This window comes from Synchiropus splendidus, chromosome 16, assembly GCF_027744825.2.
Source record: "Synchiropus splendidus isolate RoL2022-P1 chromosome 16, RoL_Sspl_1.0, whole genome shotgun sequence".
NCBI lineage: Eukaryota > Metazoa > Chordata > Actinopteri > Syngnathiformes > Callionymidae > Synchiropus > Synchiropus splendidus.
The window spans coordinates 12,519,004-12,541,207 of NC_071349.1; the positions used below are offsets into that span (position 1 = coordinate 12,519,004).

The 22,204-nt window shown below is 52.7% G+C and overlaps 3 protein-coding genes across 4 annotated transcripts; 1 reads left to right on the forward strand and 2 right to left on the reverse strand.

Annotated features, from left to right (window-relative positions):
- The first annotated feature begins 476 nt into the window (after positions 1 to 476).
- On the forward strand, positions 477 to 3,812 carry LOC128747508 (protein delta homolog 1). Its single transcript, XM_053845433.1, has 6 exons — positions 477 to 505; positions 609 to 1,097; positions 1,186 to 1,249; positions 1,689 to 1,819; positions 2,029 to 2,170; positions 2,475 to 3,812. Exons 2-6 carry the CDS (start codon positions 1,043 to 1,045, stop codon positions 3,214 to 3,216), a joined length of 1,134 nt encoding a protein of 377 aa, XP_053701408.1. The 5' UTR covers positions 477 to 505; positions 609 to 1,042; the 3' UTR covers positions 3,217 to 3,812.
- A 1,404-nt stretch (positions 3,813 to 5,216) lies between these two features.
- Positions 5,217 to 6,495, reverse strand: dio3a (iodothyronine deiodinase 3a). The gene has a single exon (XM_053845323.1). The coding sequence runs from the start codon at positions 6,179 to 6,181 to the stop codon at positions 5,402 to 5,404; it is 780 nt and encodes a 259-aa protein (XP_053701298.1). The 5' UTR covers positions 6,182 to 6,495; the 3' UTR covers positions 5,217 to 5,401.
- A 7,322-nt stretch (positions 6,496 to 13,817) lies between these two features.
- On the reverse strand, positions 13,818 to 21,850 carry ppp2r5ca (protein phosphatase 2, regulatory subunit B', gamma a). Of its 2 annotated transcripts, none has more exons than XM_053845193.1 (12): positions 18,000 to 18,199; positions 17,390 to 17,500; positions 17,197 to 17,289; positions 16,997 to 17,127; positions 16,655 to 16,714; positions 16,422 to 16,584; positions 16,186 to 16,356; positions 15,991 to 16,118; positions 15,816 to 15,917; positions 15,681 to 15,753; positions 15,487 to 15,558; positions 13,818 to 15,252 (listed from the first exon to the last, which is right to left on the reverse strand). In XM_053845193.1, exons 1-12 carry the CDS (start codon positions 18,066 to 18,068, stop codon positions 15,124 to 15,126), a joined length of 1,302 nt encoding a protein of 433 aa, XP_053701168.1. In that variant the 5' UTR covers positions 18,069 to 18,199; the 3' UTR covers positions 13,818 to 15,123. The 2 variants fall into 2 exon arrangements, with proteins under 2 accessions (XP_053701168.1, XP_053701167.1); XM_053845192.1 differs by lacking the exon at positions 15,487 to 15,558 and adding an exon at positions 21,702 to 21,850 and having other exon boundaries at positions 13,820 to 15,252.
- Positions 21,851 to 22,204: the final 354 nt, after the last annotated feature.

A 22,204-nucleotide genomic window follows, 5' to 3' on the forward strand; every position in this document is an offset into this window, starting at 1 on the left:
CTGACTCACCGCGATTAGTGAGGGTGAGCAAGAGAGACCACATCACAGCAGGGTCTGCACCGATGCCGGTCCACTTGAATGCCCTGCCTGTGTGTGGAATCAAACCAACAATGCCATTCACTCAGTCGAGAGGTCATCGGTTCAAATCCCAACCGCTCTGGCGGAGTGCCATTGAGCAGGACTGCTCCTTCAGTCTCCTCCCTGAAGATCATCCAGACCTGCTGAGTCGGGCTATGACCGACAGTCCGGCACGTCGACTTCTATTTTTAGCTCCGAGTTGGTCTGAAGGACGAATAGGAGACAAGTCGATTATGACCAGAAAGTCTTTAATCTGCTGGAGGAGGACAGGAGGTTGGGACTGAAGCCTCTGAGCGGGAGGATGGAGGAGGAAGACAGGGATGGAAGAATGAGGAGGGTTGGAGGACATGAACTAGATGGGGGGAATGGGGAAAAAAAGGGCAGAGGGTGGATGAATGTTTTTGAACAGCAAGTACAATGAATGTTTGTGCGTTCTTTTATTCATCATCGTCTCTTTCTCTCTCTCCCTCCCCTCTGCCTCCCTCCCTCCCTCACTTCCAACTGTTGATGTTTTTCTTCATCATGTTCAGATCTCGTCCCTGCGCTCTGGAGCGGTCAGGTCCATCAGGAAGCCGCTCACGTCAGTAGGACCGGGTCACAGCCGCGTCCTCGCTGGGCGGAGCGAGCGCGTCCTGGACCCTCTCCCGCAGCACAGTCCCGTCACAGACCTGCAGCTGCTTCTGTCACCTGAGCACCGGAACCAGGTCGCCATGAGGCTTGTCGGGCAGAACCCACCATTCGGAACCTCCTCCTGGATTCTAACGAGCTCCTGCAGGATTCGGGTCTAGATGTTTTTCTCCTCGTGCGTCAGGGGAGGAAGGTTCGGTTCGGGTGCGAGTTGAGTGGATTCAACACTTTAGTGGATTTCCATTGGAGTCGGTTCCGGTCCCCCCAGCGGTCCGAACTTTTCATTTCAACCGGACATTCAGTTTGGGTCTCCGCAGGGTCGGTCTCGGGCGTCACGATGGTTCCAACAGCGCTCGTTCTGTTACTGGCGGCGGCGGCGAGCATCTGTGAAGGTACTGTCTGGACCGAGCCTGGAACAAAGTGTGCGGTGAGTGTTCGTGGGTGCAGCCTGGTTGACGTCGTTGTTGTGTTCCGGTCCAGGTCGTGAGTGTAGCGCAGCCTGCAGCCCGGAGACCGGGTTCTGCGAGGGAGCCGGCAAGTGCAGGTACCGAACCGTTGGAAGCCTTTTGTCCCCAAAACCTCCTTGTTTCCACCTTCTCCGTGAGAAGTCAGTCACGTGAGAATCACACCTGCAGCACGAGTCACGGACGCTTAATATCAATATTCAAATGTTCAGATGACAATCTCAATTTACCAAGGGGAGCTTTTCTAAGTTCTTATTTTAGACTTCCACGCTTAGTTTCTCAGCGGGTGACGTCATCTATGGCTTCTTAGCTCGACTTCTTGACCTGTCACCCGCCTTCCTGGATCAGGTGTGAGTCACGTGAGACCCGTGTACCTTGGTACATCACAAACTGAAGCTCGGAGCAGAAAAGAAGTGATCTGGTTCTGGTCCCAGAGACCCTGGACCCTTCAGGCTTGGACCATGTGGCGTTCAGCAGGACTGGGGTTTGTTAATAGCTCGGCTTTGCTCCCTGTCTCAGGTGCAAACCCGGCTGGGAGGGAGAGAACTGTGACCGCTGCGTCCCTTTCCCCGGCTGCCTGCACGGGAGCTGCCGCTCCGCCTGGCAGTGTGTGTGCGAGGAAGGCTGGGCGGGAAACCTGTGCGACCGAGGTGAGTCCCCCGGGAGGTTGGCGGTTCCAATCCTCTGTTTGGCTGCGTTGAAACTGCTGAGCCGGGTCTGTTGTGATGGACGGCTGCGCGCCGGCTGCGCGCGAGTCACGTGACCCGAGTTGCTGTGTTTCTGAGGAAGATGAATGTGTGAGGATGATGATGATGACAGCGGAATGTGTCGCATCCTAACTCCCCCTCCGCCCCCATAGACACCCGTGTGTGCTCGTCGGCTCCGTGCGCGGGAAACTCCACCTGTGTGGAGACAGAGGAGGGGGGATACCTGTGCGTCTGTCGCCATGGTGACCGTGGAGACCAGTGCCAGCTGGAGACGGAGACATGTGGACCCGACAGGTACCAGTTCTGTTCCTTTCTGACGTGTACGTGCACGAGCACCTCTCGTGGTGGATCAGAACTCGAGCCTCTGGCGCCACCTGCTGGTTCTTCTTGCTCACTACCGCTTCTTTTTTTTTACTCACCGCAGTGAAGACAGCGCCACCCACATTAGTGTCACATGGCGTTGCCATGGAGACCAACGATGACTGAAGCTCATTGATGTTTCACTAGAAAATCCAAACATCTTGTTTGGCAGAGTTTTAAGAAGAATGTTGATGGAGCGCAGTGATTAATGCATGGCTGACTCTCCTCTGTCCTCTAGCGCCCCCTGTCAGAATGGAGGCCGATGCTCCAATAGCTCCTGCTGGTGTCCTCCTGGGTTCTCAGGAGACTTCTGCGAGGTCCAGACCGACCGCTGCAGCTCACAGCCCTGCCAGAACGGCGCCACCTGCAGTGATGGAGGTGTGGACTTCGCCTGCGTGTGTCCGCCGGGGTTCAGCGGGTCGACCTGCAATGACAGCGTGGACTCCTGCGCTGCGGAGCCCTGTGCTAACGGAGGCACCTGCTCTCCAGGACCTCATGGATCTTTCAGATGCGTTTGTCCGCTCCAGTTCAGCGGCCCCACTTGTTCCCGGCACAGCAGACCCAAGAGCCGGCCCAGACTGGGCGGGGTCCGACCCTCCGACCACGCTGCGGCGCTGGCGTTGCCCCCGCAGCACTACTTGGTGTCGGCTCACAGCTTCCACAAGCTGCTGCGACCTCTGGACCGGGAGGTGCTGAAGGTCACTCTGAAGGAGACGGTCCAGTCCCATGGCGTGCTGGTCACTCACGGCCAGCTGGTGTGTTTCGGGATGCTGGCGCTGCTCACCTGCCTGGTGGTCCTCGGCACCACTGCCATCGTCTTCTTCGGCCGCATCGAGAGCTGGGCGGCCAACGCCAGGTACAGCCGGCTGCTGCGGGAGGCCAGCGGCGCCAGATCCGACCAGGCCGAGACCTCGGTCAACATCATCCTGCCTGAACGCAGCCGACTGGCCGGGTTCGGCAAACACTACACGTCCATCTGACCGGCAGGACTGAATCGCGTCAGGGTTCAAGAACGAACTGGGACGTGTTAATGTCATTGGTCACATGATTCATAATGGTTCTTTGTTTTTATTAGCAAAATGATTGACCTAAAGTTGATCAACGTTTGTACTGGTATCACACCTGTGCTCTGGATGACATCATGACTGATCTCTCAGGTGTTCATCACTGGACACTAGTTTTCCATGCGTGAAGTATTTTGTGAATATTTTCACTCTCAGCTCAGTTCATGGCGTCACATTTTTGCCGCTGGAGAACATGAAGAGCGGAGATCTAGGTCACCAGGCAAGCGTGCTCAGTGGCTCACCAGAGACGTGAAAGGGTGAAGAAATGAGAGGGTGATTCATGCTCGCTAAACCACCAAGAACACAACAGTTAATTCTTCTGAGGCAGGGGTTAATGTCACTGTTACAATGTGGAGGTGGAGAACAGAAATGGTCCGGTCATAAAGCTGCACATGAAGGAGAAGCACGTGCTATGAACGAGTGAACGGTGCAACACAGTTGATGACTTGGGTGATGAACGGGGTCAATTGCTGTTATCCGTCAATATATATTAAATGAGAGGGTTCATCATTTTTGTTTGAGTTGTGTGATTTTGGAATAAGAACGTGGAGGTGAACGTGAGGCGACGTCACTGCTGAAGTGGAAAGGGCAGCAACATGAAGTGAAATTGGTCAGTTGTTTCCGCTCTCTCTCTTGCACTCATCCATCCACCCTTCCTTCAGTTCATCCATCATCTTTTCATCCGTTCATGAGAGCAGAAACTAACTTTGAGTCGGCTGGGTTTGTCGCCTCATCGTGATCGCAGGCTCTCAAACGAAATCGTGAACGAAGGTGTCAATGAGTGTTGATGGAAAATGAATTTTTAACTTCACCAGATACATTGTTCATGTGTCCAGTTATTTTCAAGTACGTGTATTAGAGTGTTTATTAAAAATACAAAACAGGCTGAGAGAACATTCAGACGTCAAAACACACACACTTGTACAGCAATTTTTGTGAGGACCTTTCACTGACTTTCATGCTTTCCCCACCCTAAGATCACCGCACAAGTCGGTGTGTTTCCTAGAACTGGTCCCCGTAAGTACAGCTAAACCACTGACACACACACTCTCATGCTTTCAACTCGATCATCTAATGAGCGGGAAATGGAAACGAGACGCCCAGGTTGCGGGAATTGAACCGACACACATCTGGAGCTGATGAGAGCCTCAGAGTCTCATGTGTGTGGCCAAAGGTCAGAGGGCCCCAAGACTCAGCTGTTTTCTTCTTACCCAGTCCTGGTGTTTGATCCGGGCCCAGTGAGCGCTGAGGATGTGGGGCCCCTCGTCCCCATGCGCCCCCCAGTTCACCACCCCCTGACACCCCTCCTCCTCCTCGCACATGCCTCTCTGAAACACGCGGTGATTCGTCGCTCATGCGCTCTTTCATTCATGGGTTCATCTGATGTGTTCATGGGTTCATCGCCTGCTGTTCCTCCCTTCATGTCCAACAGATCGTCCTGGCTGGTTCCGTGCGTTCACCTCTTCAGTGGAGGAGATGATGAAGTGGTGATGATGAAGTGATGAGGAGGCCAACTAACGCATGTTCAGTTCGCGTGACTGCGAGGCGCTGCTTTCTGCTTTGTCAATGTCCTATTTTTGAGACGTGCATCCGTCAATATTGAGTTATTACTGTCAACAAAGTGTGACGTCAGTACAAGTCAGAACAAGGAGTTTGTTCCTCACATAGAAACAGAAAACACAGTGACGTCACCGAGGAGCGTCACGGCTGTGCATCGTCGCTGGTTCGTGCGAGACGCGGTTCCGTTCTCGGGCAGGAAATTGGACCTTGATCCGTCACTGCTGCTGCAAATCACCATGGACCTGTAATAAAGGCGCAGCAGCCCCGTCACATGCGAACACAAACTCAGATTATGAACTTTTTATTGTATGAAAATAGAACAGTATTTACAGTCCAAGTGGCTCTCTGGGCTCCTCGGTACCACGAACATCAGTGTCAGTTTTCTGGATTCAAGCCTTTTAAAAACCGAACTTCACAACAGAACCGAGGAGCGCAGCGACGCCAGGGTCCGAACTCCGCCCGGACTTTTACGCACAACGTCAAGTCGCCGCTGCGACGCTAAAGTCTTTACAGTTTTAGGTTCTAAGTTAAGAGGGTCGATCTAAACAGCCACACTGTCCAGTTTCCCGCGTCGGTCCCGGTAGCGGTCCAGCCAGTCCCGCAGCTCAGAGATGCGGTACCCCTCCGGACCTCGGGCCCCCTGGTACACCACCTTCCCCGCCTGCAGCACGTACAGTCTGTCGAAGTAGGCGCCGTAGGCGCAGTTGGCCGAGTTCTCCATGCCGTCCACGACCACGCGACACCCCGCGACCTCCAGCTGCATCTGCCGCGCCGCCTGCAGGCGCGCGTCCAGGCTCCGGTGCCGCGGGATCTGGAACGGCGCGTCGGTGCTGGCCCAGCCGTCGGAGGGGTGCGCCTCCTCGATGTACACCACCAGGCAGTCCACCAGGTCCGCGTTCTTCTGCATGACCCTCTGGAAGGCCTGGAGCCGCGCCATGAAGGGGGGTCAGGTGCAGCTGCCGAAGTTGAGAACCAGAGGTCGGTCGCCCTGCGCGTAGTCCAGGATGCGCCTCCGCCGCTGGTCCTCCAGCTGGACCACTTCTGAGTTGGGCGCCTCGTGGCCCGGGTGCGCCTCCTTGAGGAGGTCCAGCATCTGCCCGTGCCAGACCGCCTTCAGGGACTCCAGACTGAAGAAGCGGTTGGAGTCGGACACGCGGAGCGGGGGGTCCGTCGAGTCCCAGTCCTGCTGCTGGACCCGGACCAGGAATTTCCTTCTGATGCACAGAAAGTCCAGCAGCCAGAAGAGGACGGCCACCAGCAGGAAGCGGGGCAACAGGACCAGGCAGAGTCCGGCGCTCCTCAGCGTCCTCATCCTCTTCATCCTCCTCCCACACACTCGGCTTCCTCGCTCGCCTCCTCTTTTATAGTCAGATTTGGGAGTCTCACCCCGCCTTCCGACCGAGGCCTCCCAGGAGGATTACCTGGCTCCGACTCCGGTCTCGGTCCGGCTGCGCAAAGCCCGAACTTTTCAGTTCAAGTGAAGAAGAAGAGATCAGACAGTTGACGGACTGTTCCTGACGGTCCACTCCCCGCGTCCTTCATTCATGACCCTGCCTTTGATGTGTTTTCTGAGCGCATCCGAACGTAAACAAATACATTATTTTTTTTTTTTTTTTACACCTACCGCTTCACTCATCTTCATTTCTCTCGTTGAAAGAAAAACTCCATGGAAGCGGTGATTCACTCCGCTTCAGATGGGGATGATCTTTCAAATTCTTTCACCTTGACTTTTTTTTGTTTTAAACTTTTTTTTTAGTCTTTTTGTTTCACTTTTCTTTTCTCTCTCTCCTTTTCTCATCACTTTTTACTTCTTTTTACTTTTAATTTTACTTTTAGTCAGGGAAATTCTTATTCTTGTACATATATTGCAGTTGGAAATTATAAGAAGTCGAGAGTAATTTTTGAAGTATTTAAGAAGGAAGAAAGGGACAAAATTGCTGAAGCGAAAAGGGCCCTTTGCTGATGCCGGGATGAGGCTCTCTCTGTGCACAGCTCTGACTCAATGATCTTCTTCAGTCTTCAGCTCAGGAACTTGCATGTGAAAACTCATTTCGCTCCGGTCTGCAGTGGTTTCCTCTCGAGGGAGACGTAAGTCTTGCGACGCCTCCATCGCTGGAGCCGCTAACTTGATGCTGACGTCTTGTTCGGGTCGATGTTCTGATGGACTCCCATGGACGTGACTCTACTCGGAGTCTGGCTCTCCGGTTACAGTGCACATGTGTGGGTCATGCCTGCAGGGGGCGTTGGAGGGGCGTCGCCTCCATGACTCAGACTCCCCGGCGTCCGACCGAAAGTCAATCTCTGGAGTCCACCAGAAGCTCCACTGCCACAAAAGAAAAGAAGGTGAAAGCACAAATTGTTGTGTCAATCAGCGGGTCACATGATCCGCCCCAGAAACCAGAGAACCCTGCTGCCCAGTTCTGACCCAGCCTGAGACCCAGCAGAACCAGAACACCTCCCCTAGAATGAGTCTTTAGAGACTCTCCCTCCAGACTTGACTCTGTAGCAGAAAAAAACTGTGTGTAACAGCCTGCAGCAGGAGGTTCTGACACAGACCTCGGGCAGTGTGGGCCCCTCTGTGACATCACCATGGCGCCCGATGAGAGAGTCCAGACCTTCAATGAAAAACCTGCCGTCTGGTTCCAGATTGGAACCAGAAGTGCTGGAAACAGCAGGGAGTATCATTTAGATTTTTGCTGAGTCACTGCAGCCGAAAGTGCAAACTCATGTTTCGTCTTCATGGAGATGGTTTCTGGACTTCAGTTGTCAGACCAGATTCCGGTGACTTGGTCAGTCTGAGAGTCAGTTCCGGGGTCTTTGGGTGGGTTCAGGAAAAACAGAACCCTGTGACATCATCGACGGTGGCATCACCAGCGATGACATCATCACTCCCAGATAAATGCTGGTCAATTCGAAGAACCAAGAGAAGAATGCTGGTGTGGCTCTGGTCAGACCTGAGAGACTCCAAGAGAGTCTCCATATATCAGTCCTGACCTGGACTGACTCGGTGACCGAGCGTGTCCTCAACTGGCCTGCTGCTGTGAGTGTGAGCTTATTAGCTGGAGGCCGTCTGGACACACACCGACAGATGGACTCACACACACATCAACACACACACATCGGTTCCAAAAAAGACCAAAACTTAAGAGTCTTTGATCGTATTTTTTTTTGTTTTTAGACACCAGACTAGAGGTGAAAACCTGGACTTGAGACACTCTAAACTCACTGATGGTCCAACTGTTCACATCCCAGGGGACCAGAACCAGAACCAGCAGTGCTGAGATCAGTCGTGGGACAGATCATCCCGGAAGACTCACTTCCGCTCTACACCTCAAGAAGCAGCTGAGTCAGGAGAAGCACGAGGACCAGGTGATAGAGGCCAAGGTAGGGAACACTTGAGGTTTTGACCAGGTTCAGGTTGAAGAGGTTTGTGTGAGGTCTGGGTGTAATCCCTCGCAGGAGGACTCCTGGGGTCACGGTGCACCCAGCGGCGATTAAGAGGATGTCTCCGCAGGACACCGCTGAGTGTGTGTGTGTGTGTGTGGGTCAGGAGGACTAGTGTTACGTGTTCCTTCATTTATCCAGGCTCCTGACACGTCCTGGTCCTGCCGAAGTTTTGGGTCAGAGGAAGCAGATGTGCAACCAAAGCAGACTGTTAGCGCTGTAGCTATTAGCTACATGCTACCTTTACCATGACAACCGCCGTACGAGGCCATGTGTCAAGGTCAAAGGCTCATCCGACTCTGGTTCGAGTCGAACAATAAGTGTTGGCATCCGGAGAGAGTGGATTTCCACATCCCGGAAGTGGACCCTAGCGGGCGAGTCCGGCTGGGATCCTTGAGCCAGATTGAAACCCACAACTGGGCGAGCTGAGGGAGAATCTTCTTGGGTCCGTTTTGGCGTCATCTGCAGGACCTCCTGGGTCGGATTGCAGGCCTGAGGTTCAGAGAGTTGAGTTACCCGGGAGGATTTGCTCACGCTGACCTTTGTTGGATGCTCTTCAGTCTGATGGTTTTGTTGCTCTCTGCATCTTCATCTTGGTCCAGTCCACCGCTGCGCCGATGTCGCGCTCTCGCAGGCTAATCTGCGCGACGCCGCTCTCGGGCCCGAGTCCTCCTCTCTTCATTACCGGGGCTTTGTGGGACTCCCCGCAGCGTTCTGGCACCGCAGCCCCTTTCAGAGGAGCTAACACGGTGCCATCAACGCTCCGTTCCTCTTTTCATCTGCCGGGACATATTAAGACCAGAAACATGAGGCGGCGCATCAATGGGTTCTGCTCCACAGTGGGAACGTGTGCTGGTCACTCGGGTCCTGTCGGGCCGCCGGGGTGATTAAGTGGTCGCTGACCTGAGCCAGCGCTGTGCTAACATGGGCCTGGTCGAAGAGGACAAGGAGCAGCTGGAAACGACTCGACTCGGAATCGGAGTTTGGCTCACTCAGTCCTGACTCCAGAATCTTTCGTGGAAGTCGATTGAGTCATGAGTGTTTCCATAGCGACCACAAATCCTGTCAATCAAAGGAGACCAAACTTGAGCTCGGCATTTCACCGGATCTGAAAGGCACCAGAACCATCTCAGTCACCTGTACCAGAACCATCTCAGTCACCTTTGATGAAGAGGATGATTGACATGTGAAGGCTCCTCAGATCCGTCAGTGGACCTGAACCGGTTCCAGCCGAGTCGCAGCGTCGCTCCTCACTTGAAGCATCCGAGCCAGGAAGCTTCACGCTGGACGTCCACGGTCGCGAAGCGGGGCCTCGGCCTTTCAAGGCTGAGAAAAAGAGCCACAAAGGCCCCGGGCTACTGGTTTGTGTGGTGGACTGCCAGCGAGGCAAAGGCCGAAGTGTTGGGATCAAGTCCCCGCTGAAGAAAGGGGAGGTTAAGAGCCCCTGTGTTTAATGAGCGCGCTCAATGCAGAGTACCTGGCACCCGCCGCGGCAGAGACGCCAACGTCGCTCACTGCAGCAGAGAGAATCGGACTGGGGCGCCCACAAGGAACCGGCTGGTTCTGATGAGCTGAACTAGGATCTTCCTTCGGATCCTCCCTCAAGCCTGGGAGCAGATATAGACTCCGGTTCTGGAACGGAAAATCTTGACTGGTTTGCCATGAAGGTGACCCGGAGCAGAGGCTTATGCTTTCACGTTTTCCCCATTTTATCTTTCTGGACTTTTCAGGGTCGATCTGCAGACCCGACAACAAATCCAGTTTTGAGACCAAAGTACGACCTGCACTGTGATCAGGGAGGTCAGCAGGGTTGCAGGTGGTTCCCAGTCCCACGGTGAGAAGATCCATCCTTGTCAGGACTGATCCTGAAGAGACCCGCTTGAGGATTCAGGGCACGGCCCCAAGCCCCCTGCCTCGCAGCTGAAGGTCACGACGAATCAGCTCCTACAACTTAAGTTAGCGAACAAAGGCTCCTCTGAGAAGGCGCCGGCTCCAACTCCTGATCCGTGTGGAGAAACGGTTCTCCTCAGTCTTTTCTTCGCACCCCCCCCTTTTTTTCACAGCCTGGAACACTGGGGGGCTCGCCAGAGCCAGAAGACTCTCCAGTCCCACCTCCCCCGCTGCCTCGCTGAGCGCTGCTGATCAGATCCACCAACATTAAGACCACCTTCCCACTGAAGAAGAATGTCTAGAACAAGGAGCGAGGTCTCTCAAGGCGCGCATGGTGAGGTTCTTCAGGAGGGACACATGAGTCCTGAAGCTCTGAAAACCTCTTTAAAGAGACCCAGTTCATGAGGAACATGGGGTGTAGAGGTCTGGACTGGCGACAGAGAGTGGCAGGGAACAGGTGAGTCGATATCAGACTCACCAGGTGACACCCATCCAAATTTGAGGTCAGAGCCGGACACGTCAGGAGACACTCTCAAGACCTAATAGCTCTGGTGTCGGCAGCTTCAGTCAGCACTGAGAACCTACAGAGGCCCTGAACCAGATCCTGGGCATCAGGCCAAGATTCATCCATTCATCGTTCATCACCTCCACTGGCTAACAAGCCAGACGGAAGTCGTTCGCTCTGAAAACATTATGGGAGGCCCAGCAGCTGCAGCGAGACCCAGAGGTGGTCTGAGTCCAGCACCCGCGGCTTCCTGACAAGTCCATCCGGGAGAGACTCATGGCGGCGCCTGGCCTTCCATCATCGCTTTCCTGTTCCTGTTCCTGAAGAGCCGCTGACCGGGCCCCGGTTCTGTTCACACCCGGGCCCTGCTGGGTCCCGCCCTGGCTAACTCACCCCTCGGGAGGGAGATGTGATTACAGCCCGGGTGATTTCATGAGGGCTCATAAATCAGAGGCCATGGTTCTCACCTCAGAGTCTGGGGCAATCGTACTTGCAAAATACTTACAGTAAGTACACTGGGAGCAGCTGTAGACCAAACACTGCAAAGTACTTGCGGCTGTGTGGGAGTCTTTGGTGTCGGGAAGAGTCTTCAGCGTCATGGTACAACTCAGCCCCCTTCACTCCCTTATGCTACAGTAGTTCCATGCTGGCCAGTGGGGGCCGCTAGAAGCACCGGCTGTGTGCCACAAGGGGACATCAGGGCCTCCCGGGCGACGAGGGCCGATCACATTTGGAGTGACAGGTCACAGAAAGGAGCTAAAGAAGCAGATGACGGCACAAAAGGAGGGTCGTCCGTGAAAATGGGGTTGACATGTAAGGGTCTCGGGAGGAGGGGGTCTGTGAGTGCCCGACTGTCACACTGCTGCAGGTCCTCCAGGAGGTTTTTATTCCCTCTTTAATGTTCCCAGAGTCCTCGTCCGGGCCCCTCCTGCCCATAGTTACCGTGGGAGAGTCTTGAGACCATGTGAAGAACGCCGCAGCTCGTGACCTCAGCAGAAGCAGATGTGTCACATGACGGTCAGGTGACTCACCAGACGTTTACTGGAAGAGCGGCGGCTGACTCACTTCTGGGAACTCTGGAGAGCCGAGTCAGACCCGCTGCACCCGGGATGTCTGGCCCGTGAGTCACTGGAGTCGCCGGTCCCGAGTCCCTTCTGACCCGGAAGCTTCAGCTGAAGCGCGTCCTGAGGAGAAGCCGGTCCAGAGGAGCGTGGGGGGGCCCGGTACTGTGGAGGCTCGGCTTAGGAGGATTTGGACAGGACTGCTTAGATGCTCTTAACCCCGCTGGACTCACAAATCCTGTTGTGCTGCAGAATTACTTTAAGCTCTCTCTTTGACACCGGTCAGCACCGGTGCCGCCTCGGTTCCCCACATCCTCCCTGAAAGTCTTCTCCACACCAGACCAGATAGTGCTGCTTCAACCTCCAGCTTAGGACCTTTGGTGGACCCAGAACCTTCCTTAGAGTCTCGCATCCAGCTGTTGCTACTGCTGTCACAGTGAAGGAGCGATGAGGTGACAAAGGAGTGATGGAAGAGTGACGTGGGAGTGATGAGAAAGTGATGACGAAGTGAAGAGGGAGTAGCGCAGAAGTGATGATGTGATGGGGGAGTGATGCGGAGGCGGAGGGTGTGATGGTCGGTCGGACCTCAGCAGACTGACCGCATGTCATTCCTGTGAGGAGACTCCGAAGTGACTTTAGCGATGCAGTTCCCCGGGGCGCCCACAGGGGGCAGAGTATCAGAGCAGAAGGGGTGGCGGAGGAGAAGGGTGAGGTCATCTGAGGTGAGAGCAGCAGCCTAAAATCTGGAGCCTCCAGGAGATAATCTGATCAGCCGTTGTGCGTCTCCTGCACGAGCGAACAGGTCCGGTTTTTGACTGAGCGGAACCACAAGTCTTCAGTCTGGTCCTCTGACATAAGCCCGTCCTTGACACTGACAGAGGGACAAAACATATTATCAATGTTGCAGGGAGACGAATGAAGGGGGGAGGACAGAGAGAGAGAGAGAGAGAGAGACACAGTGTGCAAAGAAAAGGGTTCCAGTTTGTTGAAGATTCAGACGTTCATGTGCCGATTAACCGAAAAGATTCACCTCGACTGACCCGCGAGACGCTGCCAGGAGACGAGTGAGTGAGGGAGGAGGGGGGGGGAGATGGACGGAGAGAGAGAGAGAGAACAGGAGGAAGGGAGACAGACAGAGTGAGACTCATTCATGTCGCAGGTGAAAGTCTGCTATTGACATCATGAACGTGAGTCTGACACACAGACGACTGAGCTGAGCGCCATCATCCAGCTGAGACTCGGAGCAGAGCTCATCGTGACCACCAACGGTCTGACCGAGCATCAGTGGATGTTGGGGAGCAGCAGGTCGTCGTGGTAACGGCTCAGTCAGGAGAACATCCAAGAGGAGCAGCAACAGCTGATCAGATTATCTGCTGGGGAGTCCAGATTTTTGGCTGCCAGTGCTGCTCTCACCTCAGCTGCCCTCGTCCTCCTCCTGATCTGAGGGCTGCATGGCAGCTCTGCCCCCCTGTGGGAGCTCCAGAGAACAGCTCCTCTGGTGAGGAGACTTCAGGCGCTTCAAAGATGAGATGATCTAAACGACCGTCAGCGTCTAAGCTCTCCAGAACAGCAGCCACTGACCACTGCAGAGGGACCCCAGAGGAAATTGGTACCTAAACAGCAGACGGTACCTGGTGCCACCCACGTTCTACTTGGCAGCGGCGATGTGCCAGCAACCTCGGATCACCTGAAGTAGACCGAGTCAGGTGAGGAGCCCGCGCCGTGTTTACCACTCCATGACACCTGAAGGTCAGGCAGATCCGGCAGGGTGGACAGTGACGTCACTGGTCCGGTAAGAAACGCGCTCTTTCGCTCCAGCTGATCAGGACTGCGGATGTGCCGCCCTCTGGTGGTGAGACTGTCAGGAACCGCACCTCAAAGAGAAAAGCATTCTCATGAAGCTGTTGAATTACATTTTACCTGAATTACTCACCTGAGTCCGACCAGCCAAATCATTATGACCACCTGTTTTTGTTGACAGGTTCGACCAGATCCACGCAGGAGGCGGTGTCAATCTGCCACTTGAGTCCCATGAAAGCCAAAATGGAACCAGGGTTGAAAATATAGTCAAATAATCTCTTTATTCATTCTATATAGTTTTACACCACTAGGGACAGTGAGGAGCACACAACGGAGAAACGTTAACAGTCAAAAATGAAGACGATCGTCCGAACTCTCGCTGACGGAGCTTCAGCCACAAACAGAGGGAGAACATGTGCCAGATCTTTCACGTGCGGCGGTCGCTGCCGTCTGTACAGAGTTTGTACAAAAAGTATCGCGATATATATTTATATATTTATAACACGACAAGAACGCAGGGAAATCATATTTACAATATTAAGTCATATGTTACAGCTCACGTACAAAAGGACACTTAAGTTACCGACTTCTGGAATCTTAAAATCAGACAGAAAATAAATCACTCCATCTTCATCCGATAAAGCAAAAATCGTTAAAATCCATAAAAAGGTGATTTCTCCACAGAAGCGGGAACCTGGCGATGACGTGGTGCTCCTCAGGGTCGTGTCCCACACCTTTCCCATTTACACTAATATTGGTTTCTCGGAGTTGCCGCCAGTCAACAGCAGTCTGGTGACAGGCGGGGGGAGGGCTCGCACGCAGATTTGATCGCAGCGCCCCCTGGGGTCCAAACTTCTTTAACGCGTTAATTAAATTACTGTAAAGTTGGTCGATAAAGTGACAAATGATTTATTAGTGATTAAAAATACAGATGGAAGGCTCTAAAATAGAAGGGTGGAGGACGTGCTTGTCTCGAACGTTTCGGGCGCTCGAGTCAGCCCAGGTTTCTTTTTTTGGTCAACAGAAATTCCATGTAAACAAAAAAAAAAAAAAACGGCAACGCAAACGTCTACCCGAGGCCACACTCGCCGAACGTCGAACCCCCACGGACGTCACCCTGGCAGCAGCTTATGGCACGAAAGAGGACGCCGGGAAGTGGCGCGGACTTTCGGTGGCTCTCTGCCTGAACGTCGCGCACAGGCCTCCAGTTGGTCGCAGTGTGCTACAGCAAAGAAACAAACAAGGCCAAAGTTCGTGTTCCAGTCACCAGAAAATGTGACGTCTTGGCACTGATGAAACGTCCCACAAAGGGGGGAAATAAAGAAAATGCCGGAAAGCCGTCTTGTCGGTGACTTCTTCCTGCAGGTCTCGTGTCCCGTCTCCAGGTTCAGGACGGACCGAAGAATGAGACCGCTGGACGCCGAAGACTCCGCCCCTCACTCCCACTGACAGACCTGAGAAGGCAGAACCGTGTCGGGGGTCCAGAGTCCGTGTTGCTCCGGCAGGAATGGATGAGAATGGAGATGGAGAGGAGGTGGACTGGACTGGGGGGAGGGGCGGGGCCTAGAGTCCATCATGGGTCAACATGTCTTCAGCTCTGCGGTGGGACTCCAAGGCTTTGGTGGTGTACAGGTCCTGAGGCAGCTCCGATTTGCGACGAATCATTGGCCGCCCTTTCCACTGCTCCTGCAACTGAGAGCGAAGGCCGTGTTAAGCAAAGCACCAAGAATCTGCCTGACCACACAAGTGAAATGACAGAAAGGTTTTGAGTGAAGGGTAAGGCCTTGACAACAGTGACGCTGTGATACGAGCCAGCGAGCCACACCACACTCCTGCAAAGGGGCATGTGAGCGGTGAAGTGGAAGGACCGTGGGGACAGGTGGATCAGCCACACACGTCTGGTTACCTGAGTGGCTCCCCTCACACTTCTTTGATGAGAGAAAGCTCTGTCTCCATAGCGACGGGACAAGCGCGCTCAGAATCAACAAAGACCGAGAACTACGGCGAGGAGACCACAGATGAGGAGAGCAGACGTGACAACATGCCGTGACCGCTCCAGGGCAGACCGAACCAAAGCCTGGTGAAGTCTAAAACACCAAGTGATGTTCCGGGGGACTCACCTGTGGATTGGACTTGGCCAGGTTCTCGATCTTGGTCCACGCCTCTTCACGCTCCTTTGACTTGGCCTTTTCCCTGAGAGGCATCAGACAGTGAGGAAGAGCTCCATGTTCACAGCGACAGACACAGAGACTCACTTGCTCTTTTCCGCACGGTACTGCTGCGTGCAGTCGTCGAACAGCTTCTGGTTCATCTCCATGAAGAGCTTCAGAGCGTTGTAGATCAGCCCGTGGATGGTCCTACACACACACAGTTGCACGTCACCAAGGTCACAGAGAACATGCAGCAGTCGAGAGTGTGTGAGGGACAGACTTGTTCCAGTGGGTCTTGGAGTTCCGGTAGAGGGCAGGGAACATGATGGGGAGGATCTTGGCTGCGTTGTCGCTGATCAGACTCATGATATACTCGTTGTTCCAGTAGTAGAGCGCTCGCTCCGCCACCTGCGCACCACAACAAGGTTAGGGAGCCCAAATGGTTCTGGACCAGCAGCGCGGCTCAGCGAGTCACCTGGAAGTGCGGGCTGGACACACACTTGGCCAGCTGCCTGAACAAGGGCTCCTGGACTTTGACAAACTCGGACGGCTCGATGACGTCCAGGATCTCCTCCAGCTCATTGAGGAACATGACTTCTTTCGGACTGTGGGTCTTGGGCCAGTACTTGAGTAGAGCCATCACCACCTGGACCACAGGCGTAACGTTAGACCTCAGAGTCCAGGAAGTCCAGCAGACGGACGGAGACTTACCGGCTCAGTGAGGGTGCTGTCCTTCTCCAGGAACTGGACCACACAGTAGGCCAGCTGTGGGTGGTAGACACTGAGGGACTTGACTTTGTGCAGTGGTAGCAGAACCTTCAACAGGAAGATCTTGTGCTCTTCTTTCAGCGGTAAGGCAAAGCCGTTGATGATGCTGCGGGACAAACATCAGTGAGTCACTCTGGGAGACTCAAGGCCATGAGAAGATATGAGGATTGACTCACCTCCCTAGTATTTCTAGGAGCTCAGCGATCCCGTTGTGATGCTCGGTCTCATAGATGAACCTAGAACAGCGACACTGGTCAACACACACACAAGCACATACACAAGCACGTGCAAATGCAAAAGTGCACACAAAAGCGCATGTAACCACAAAAGCACGCAATAGTGCACAAGCACACGCAAGCGCGCGCGCAAAAGCGAACAAGCACATGCAATTGCAAAAACACACGCAAGCGCAAAAGCGCATGCAAAAGCGCAAGTGTAAACGTGCGCGTGCACACAAGCGCAAAAGTGCAAGCATACATATATACACACACACACACATACTCTAGAGCCTCGCTGACCTGTAGAAAATATTATTAATCTGTTTCCGGATGTAGGCTCTGAGTCCCAGGAACTTCCCGTAGATCCGGTGGAGGGTGGTCTTCAGGAAATCCCTCTCTCGGGGGTCTTCACTGTCGAACAGTTCTAGAAGCTTCACACAGCACAAGACTGTCAGATGAGGCTGGACTGAGGAAAGATGGGGATCGGGACGTCCCCTCACCTGCATGACGAACTTCTGGTCGATGTACTTCTTGGCCACGTTGGGCTGGAAGTCTGGAGACTCTAGGAACCGAAGGAATAACTCGTAGACCAGCTGAGAGGGAGAGGAAGGGGTCAGAGAGGGAGACGCTTCTGTGAAGACACACACACGCATGCACACGCACGCACGCACACACACACACACGCAGACACACCTGCAGGTGCGGCCACGCAGCTTCCAGAGTCGGCTCGTCCTCCTCCGGGTCAAATTCGGCGCCGGTCGGGTTGGACGATGGCGGCAGCGTCCGGAACATGTTCACGGCAAACTGGAGGCGAAAACAACATGAGCAAAACCTTCTGCATTCGGGTGAGGCTCCAGAGATGTTGAGCTCTGAATAGGAAGGTGTGCTCTTGAGCAAGACTGGGACCATCATAATCTCACTACACAAATTAGCCACTGCGCTACAGGTCCACTATGTTCCCATAGCTGTGATTCTGTAGTGTAAAAATAAAGTGCGGGTGAGCACCAAGGCCCCGGGGGCTCCACTCACAATAGATGGAGTGTGTTGGTTCTCAGGCTTCATCAACTGACTGCTGACGGCTACATCAGTTTGGTCATGAGACGGTGCAGGTGGTGCACCAGAATACACAGTCACTTGAGAGGATGTGCGTGACTTGTAGTCTACCAAGATAAATGCTGTTGATCATTGCATGATGTCACTTCCTACCCCGTGGACCAGTTGCTGAGCCCCACAGAAGAAACAACCTTTGCTGCTCCGAAAGCTCAAACACTGAACCAGAGGACTCCCATGTCCATACACTTACCATGTGCACCACCTCCGGGTAGATGGGCTCCGTGATGACGTTCCTGTTGTGGGTGATGTACTCCACCATCTCGCTCAGCGCCGCTCTCTTCACCTCCTTCCATTTCAAGTCACTCAGCGGGTCGGACAGGAAGTCAAAAAGGACGCAGCACTGACGTAGCTTCTGGATGAAGAGCTTCTCCTGCTCTGCCGGGGCCACATCTGAGGGGAGAGAGGCCCTAAGTGAGACAGAGCTTGTTGTTGCACCACCTGTCACTGCTCCTCCTTGTCTGAGACTCACAGTCACCCCCAAGTCCCTAAAACTCTCATGCAACTCCAAGCACAAACTCAAAAAACACCCTGGTGCTAGTTCACCATCTGTTGACTCATGATACCACTGAAACAATGACCCTCAGGAGAGTCTTGCGACTCATCACCATGGTTGTGGTCCACTGGTCAATGACTCCAGACTCCTGCTCACATGGTCAACTGTGCTGAAACAAGAAGGTTCTGGTCTGCCTCTGCCGCTCTGTTACACAAGTCCGTCTGACTTTGTCATGAGGTTTGTATCCATAAACAGCCGCCGGGTGGTTGTGTAATAACTAAAGACCCACTGTTGTGTGCCTCATTGATCCAAAGCACAACGTTATATCTATTAATGGTGATGTCCACAGGGAACGCACTCAAACTGGTGGCAGCTTCTGGTCACCCGATGCCGACTCAGCAGGTTATGTCATCCCAGGTGACAAGCTCATCTCCCTGTTATCCACTTCATCAGCAGAAACAAACCTGCCAACACACTTTCTGGAGGGGGAAACTACAGCTACAGTTTCTTGCTGCAACAATTCTTCATGGAACCCACAACCTTGTGCAGCCACACGTTTATTGAGATCAAATGTGTCAAGAAGATGCAAACAAAGTTTGGTTCAAGATGAAGTGATGGAAGCTTCAGAATTCAACACTGATACCAGGTGTGTGTCGACCGCGACGCGAAAGAAACTGGAACTCGTCTGTCCACATACCAGCTCAGGAGCCGCCGTCAATGAGTCCAGGATGCAAACAAGACCCGGGCCCAGATCCTGTCATGTGTGCTCTTGTTTTTCACCTGCTGAGGCACTCAGAGAGCTCACCGCTGTTGACTCACAACAAGGTGCTGCCATAAAACCTTCAAGGGGACCTGGCCAAGGGTCCCCAAGTTGACTGACATGAGGGTGGTCACAAACAGTCTTCGTGAGCCCCACACCATGACGTGCCAGCCCATCATGAAAAGTACGCTCAGGCATTTCTCAACATGCATACTTCCACCACCTTGGCAAGTTCAGACCCGTCATCTGGATCGAGATATTTTGAAAACCTTTAAAAGGACCTGGACAATGGAGATGGGCGACATGGACAAAAAAAGTTGTCGCGACAAATGCAATTTTGGCAATAATGATAATTATCACACTAAATACATTTTCATTCTATTCCATGTATTGGACACTACGGTCTCTCTTAAAACTGTTTTATCATGAAACTTATTAGTGGAATTTGTCTCATTAGTTATTTAGATTTGAATAAAATAATTATCTAAGTGTAGAGATGAGAAATTCAAGGTTTCACTGCTCTGCCAGCTTTATTTAGGGGTTAAATTGCGCCGTCTGTCTGCTGTATCTCATGTCTCTTCACAGTTGACTTGAACTATGGATTTCATAGATGCTATTGAAAAAATAAATCATGTGAATAAAAGATCATTTAGCCATATTCTATCCTCCTATATCATGATACAAACTGTCAGTCCTTTGTCTTGTGTGATGAAAAACCTTTTCACAATTCACTCTCCTAAAATGTTTTTTTCCATTACCTTATTGAGGATTTCACTAATACTTCGATTGCTTTAGAATTTGTTGATGGTCCCTAACTGATGCCGGGTCACAGAGTAAGCGCTGCCTGTGAGAATGTGTCCAGGATCAGTGAACCCTAATGGGGACATGGAAGAGGACGTCGCCGCCAATACTGGAGCGGAGCTCCGTCCAGTATCCAACTATTTTCACCACGGTGTTTTCGCAGAGGCACCAGCACAGCATGAGACCTGCATGTGTTGATATGAACCAAGGCAGACAACCACATTGCAGAAGCAAAAGGACCACGCCATCTAATAAAATAAACACTGATCCAGAGACTCAGAGTCGACGGTGTTATTATCAAAGGTTCCCTGTATTAAAAATAAGTTTAAAACTACGATAGTGAACCAAAGTCCACAACTGTCACACACCGGTGTCGGCTGTCAAACGCTGCAGAGCTGGAGAGCGCGGCGCAGTCATGGTCTCGTCATGTTCACGTGTGACAGTCCAATGCAGCGAGTGAGTCGCATGTTTATCGGATTTATCATGCAGAATCGTGGAGATTGTGTTTGCTAGCATAGCGTGTACAATGAGTCATCGTCCATCACTAAGGAAGAAGGTAAATCTTGGAGCATCCAAGGAGCTGTGCGGTGCTACTTAAGAAGAATCAGAGGAGGAGACACATCACTGCAGGTTTCTCCTTATAATAGCTCATTGTTGAATTTCCCCACTGCAGGACTAATAAAGTCCATCTAATCTAATCACAGGAGTCTGGGAAGTCCAGGTGAGAGCAGAGACTCATTCACTGACCCAGTGAGACTTGGCAACACGAGTTGTCACTCGAACAATGGCTCTAAAACGTCAGTTTAGTGATGTTTACCAGGTTCTTTGATGGGTCTAATCCAACAAACGTCAGTCACAAGGCTTTCCATGTATTGATAAAAGGAGATGCAACTTTGAATTAAAGGAGAGAAATTCATACCAACGCTGGCAATGAATTTAGAGCAGACTGAACAATGGCTGCTACGAGCGACTATAACAAGTCACTAGTGTCAGAACTGAGAGGTCAAGATCAAACTGCAGCAATGACAGTGGATGACTGGGCATCAGTCATCCAGTGAATGATGACTGTCACTCTGTGATAACTGGCAAAAAGTAGCTGAATGCTAACCACCTACTTCACACCATCCGTCCTCACAGCCTCTTCATACGTCAGGGGGCGGATGTGTGACTCTAGTTACTTGAACAGCAGACTGATTTCTTTCATATAGTTACGCTTCTTTTGGGATTTTTCTCTTAAAAACCTGCACCAAACCACCATCACATCCACTTCAATGATGCATGATGCGGTTTCCACAAAGGTGAGTCATCACTCTCCCTTGTGTGTATTTACACACAAAAAAACAAAAAACTCCAGTGTACATCTGCACTTCATCAGTCTGAGTGACAGATGCGCAGGAGTGGACCGTCGGTGTTGTTGTCGGGGCCGTTTCGGCCCACGGACCGACAGTTTCCTACCTCAGCCGACTCCGTTCACTTTCACATAGATGCCCAAGTCATTTTGGACGCACACAGTCGCACCTGAGGGCGGCACATCAACAAGCCCCTCTCAAGAATATGACCTCACTTCCTTTGACATCACCTGGTCGGCGGGGGGATGGGCAGCTAGCTTGCTAGCTGACAAGCTAGATTTTTACGTGCAACACAAACGAACAGCCTTCGACATAAACGTCCACACCGTGACGTCGCGACAGTTCGACCGACACACGAAGCCGCGGCCGAGCCTCGTCAGCGGAGCCCAGCCGTTAGCAGCAGCCAGCGGAGGGCAACGGACCACAACAGCCCGCTCCTCAGCCTCCACTCCCGGGGACAATACACAACGACTCGGTCGCCTCACGTACCTCTGAAGTGCATGAGAGCCACCGGCTGGAAGGGCCCGTTGGAGTTCGGTGCGTCCACGACCATGGTGTCTCCGGGTTTATTGCATGTCAACACGAAAAGCTCCACCGGGTCTCAGGGTTCCAGGCCGGCAGCCATCTTAGAGAGGAATGAAGCTCCGCTGGAGGGAACTGGCGAATTAGTGACGTCACTGGAGAGCGGCCGCGGCTGATTGGCTACGAGTTGGTCCAATGGGAGGAGAGCGTTAGGCTGATTGACAGTTGGACGCTCATTTGATACTAGTTGAAATGAATAAATTACGTTTTCAAACGTTGATATTTTAGTGGTTAAACTCCGAGGTTTGAAAAGCGACTTGTTATTAGACAAATTAATTCAAACTTTTTCTTCCGATGAGTGACAAAGATCGTGGTGAAGATGAGTCTCGATGCATTGCCACGCGATGGCGCTCTGCTGGTGTGAGTTCATTCATGAATCAAGGATGTCAAGGATTTGCAGGTTGTCATAC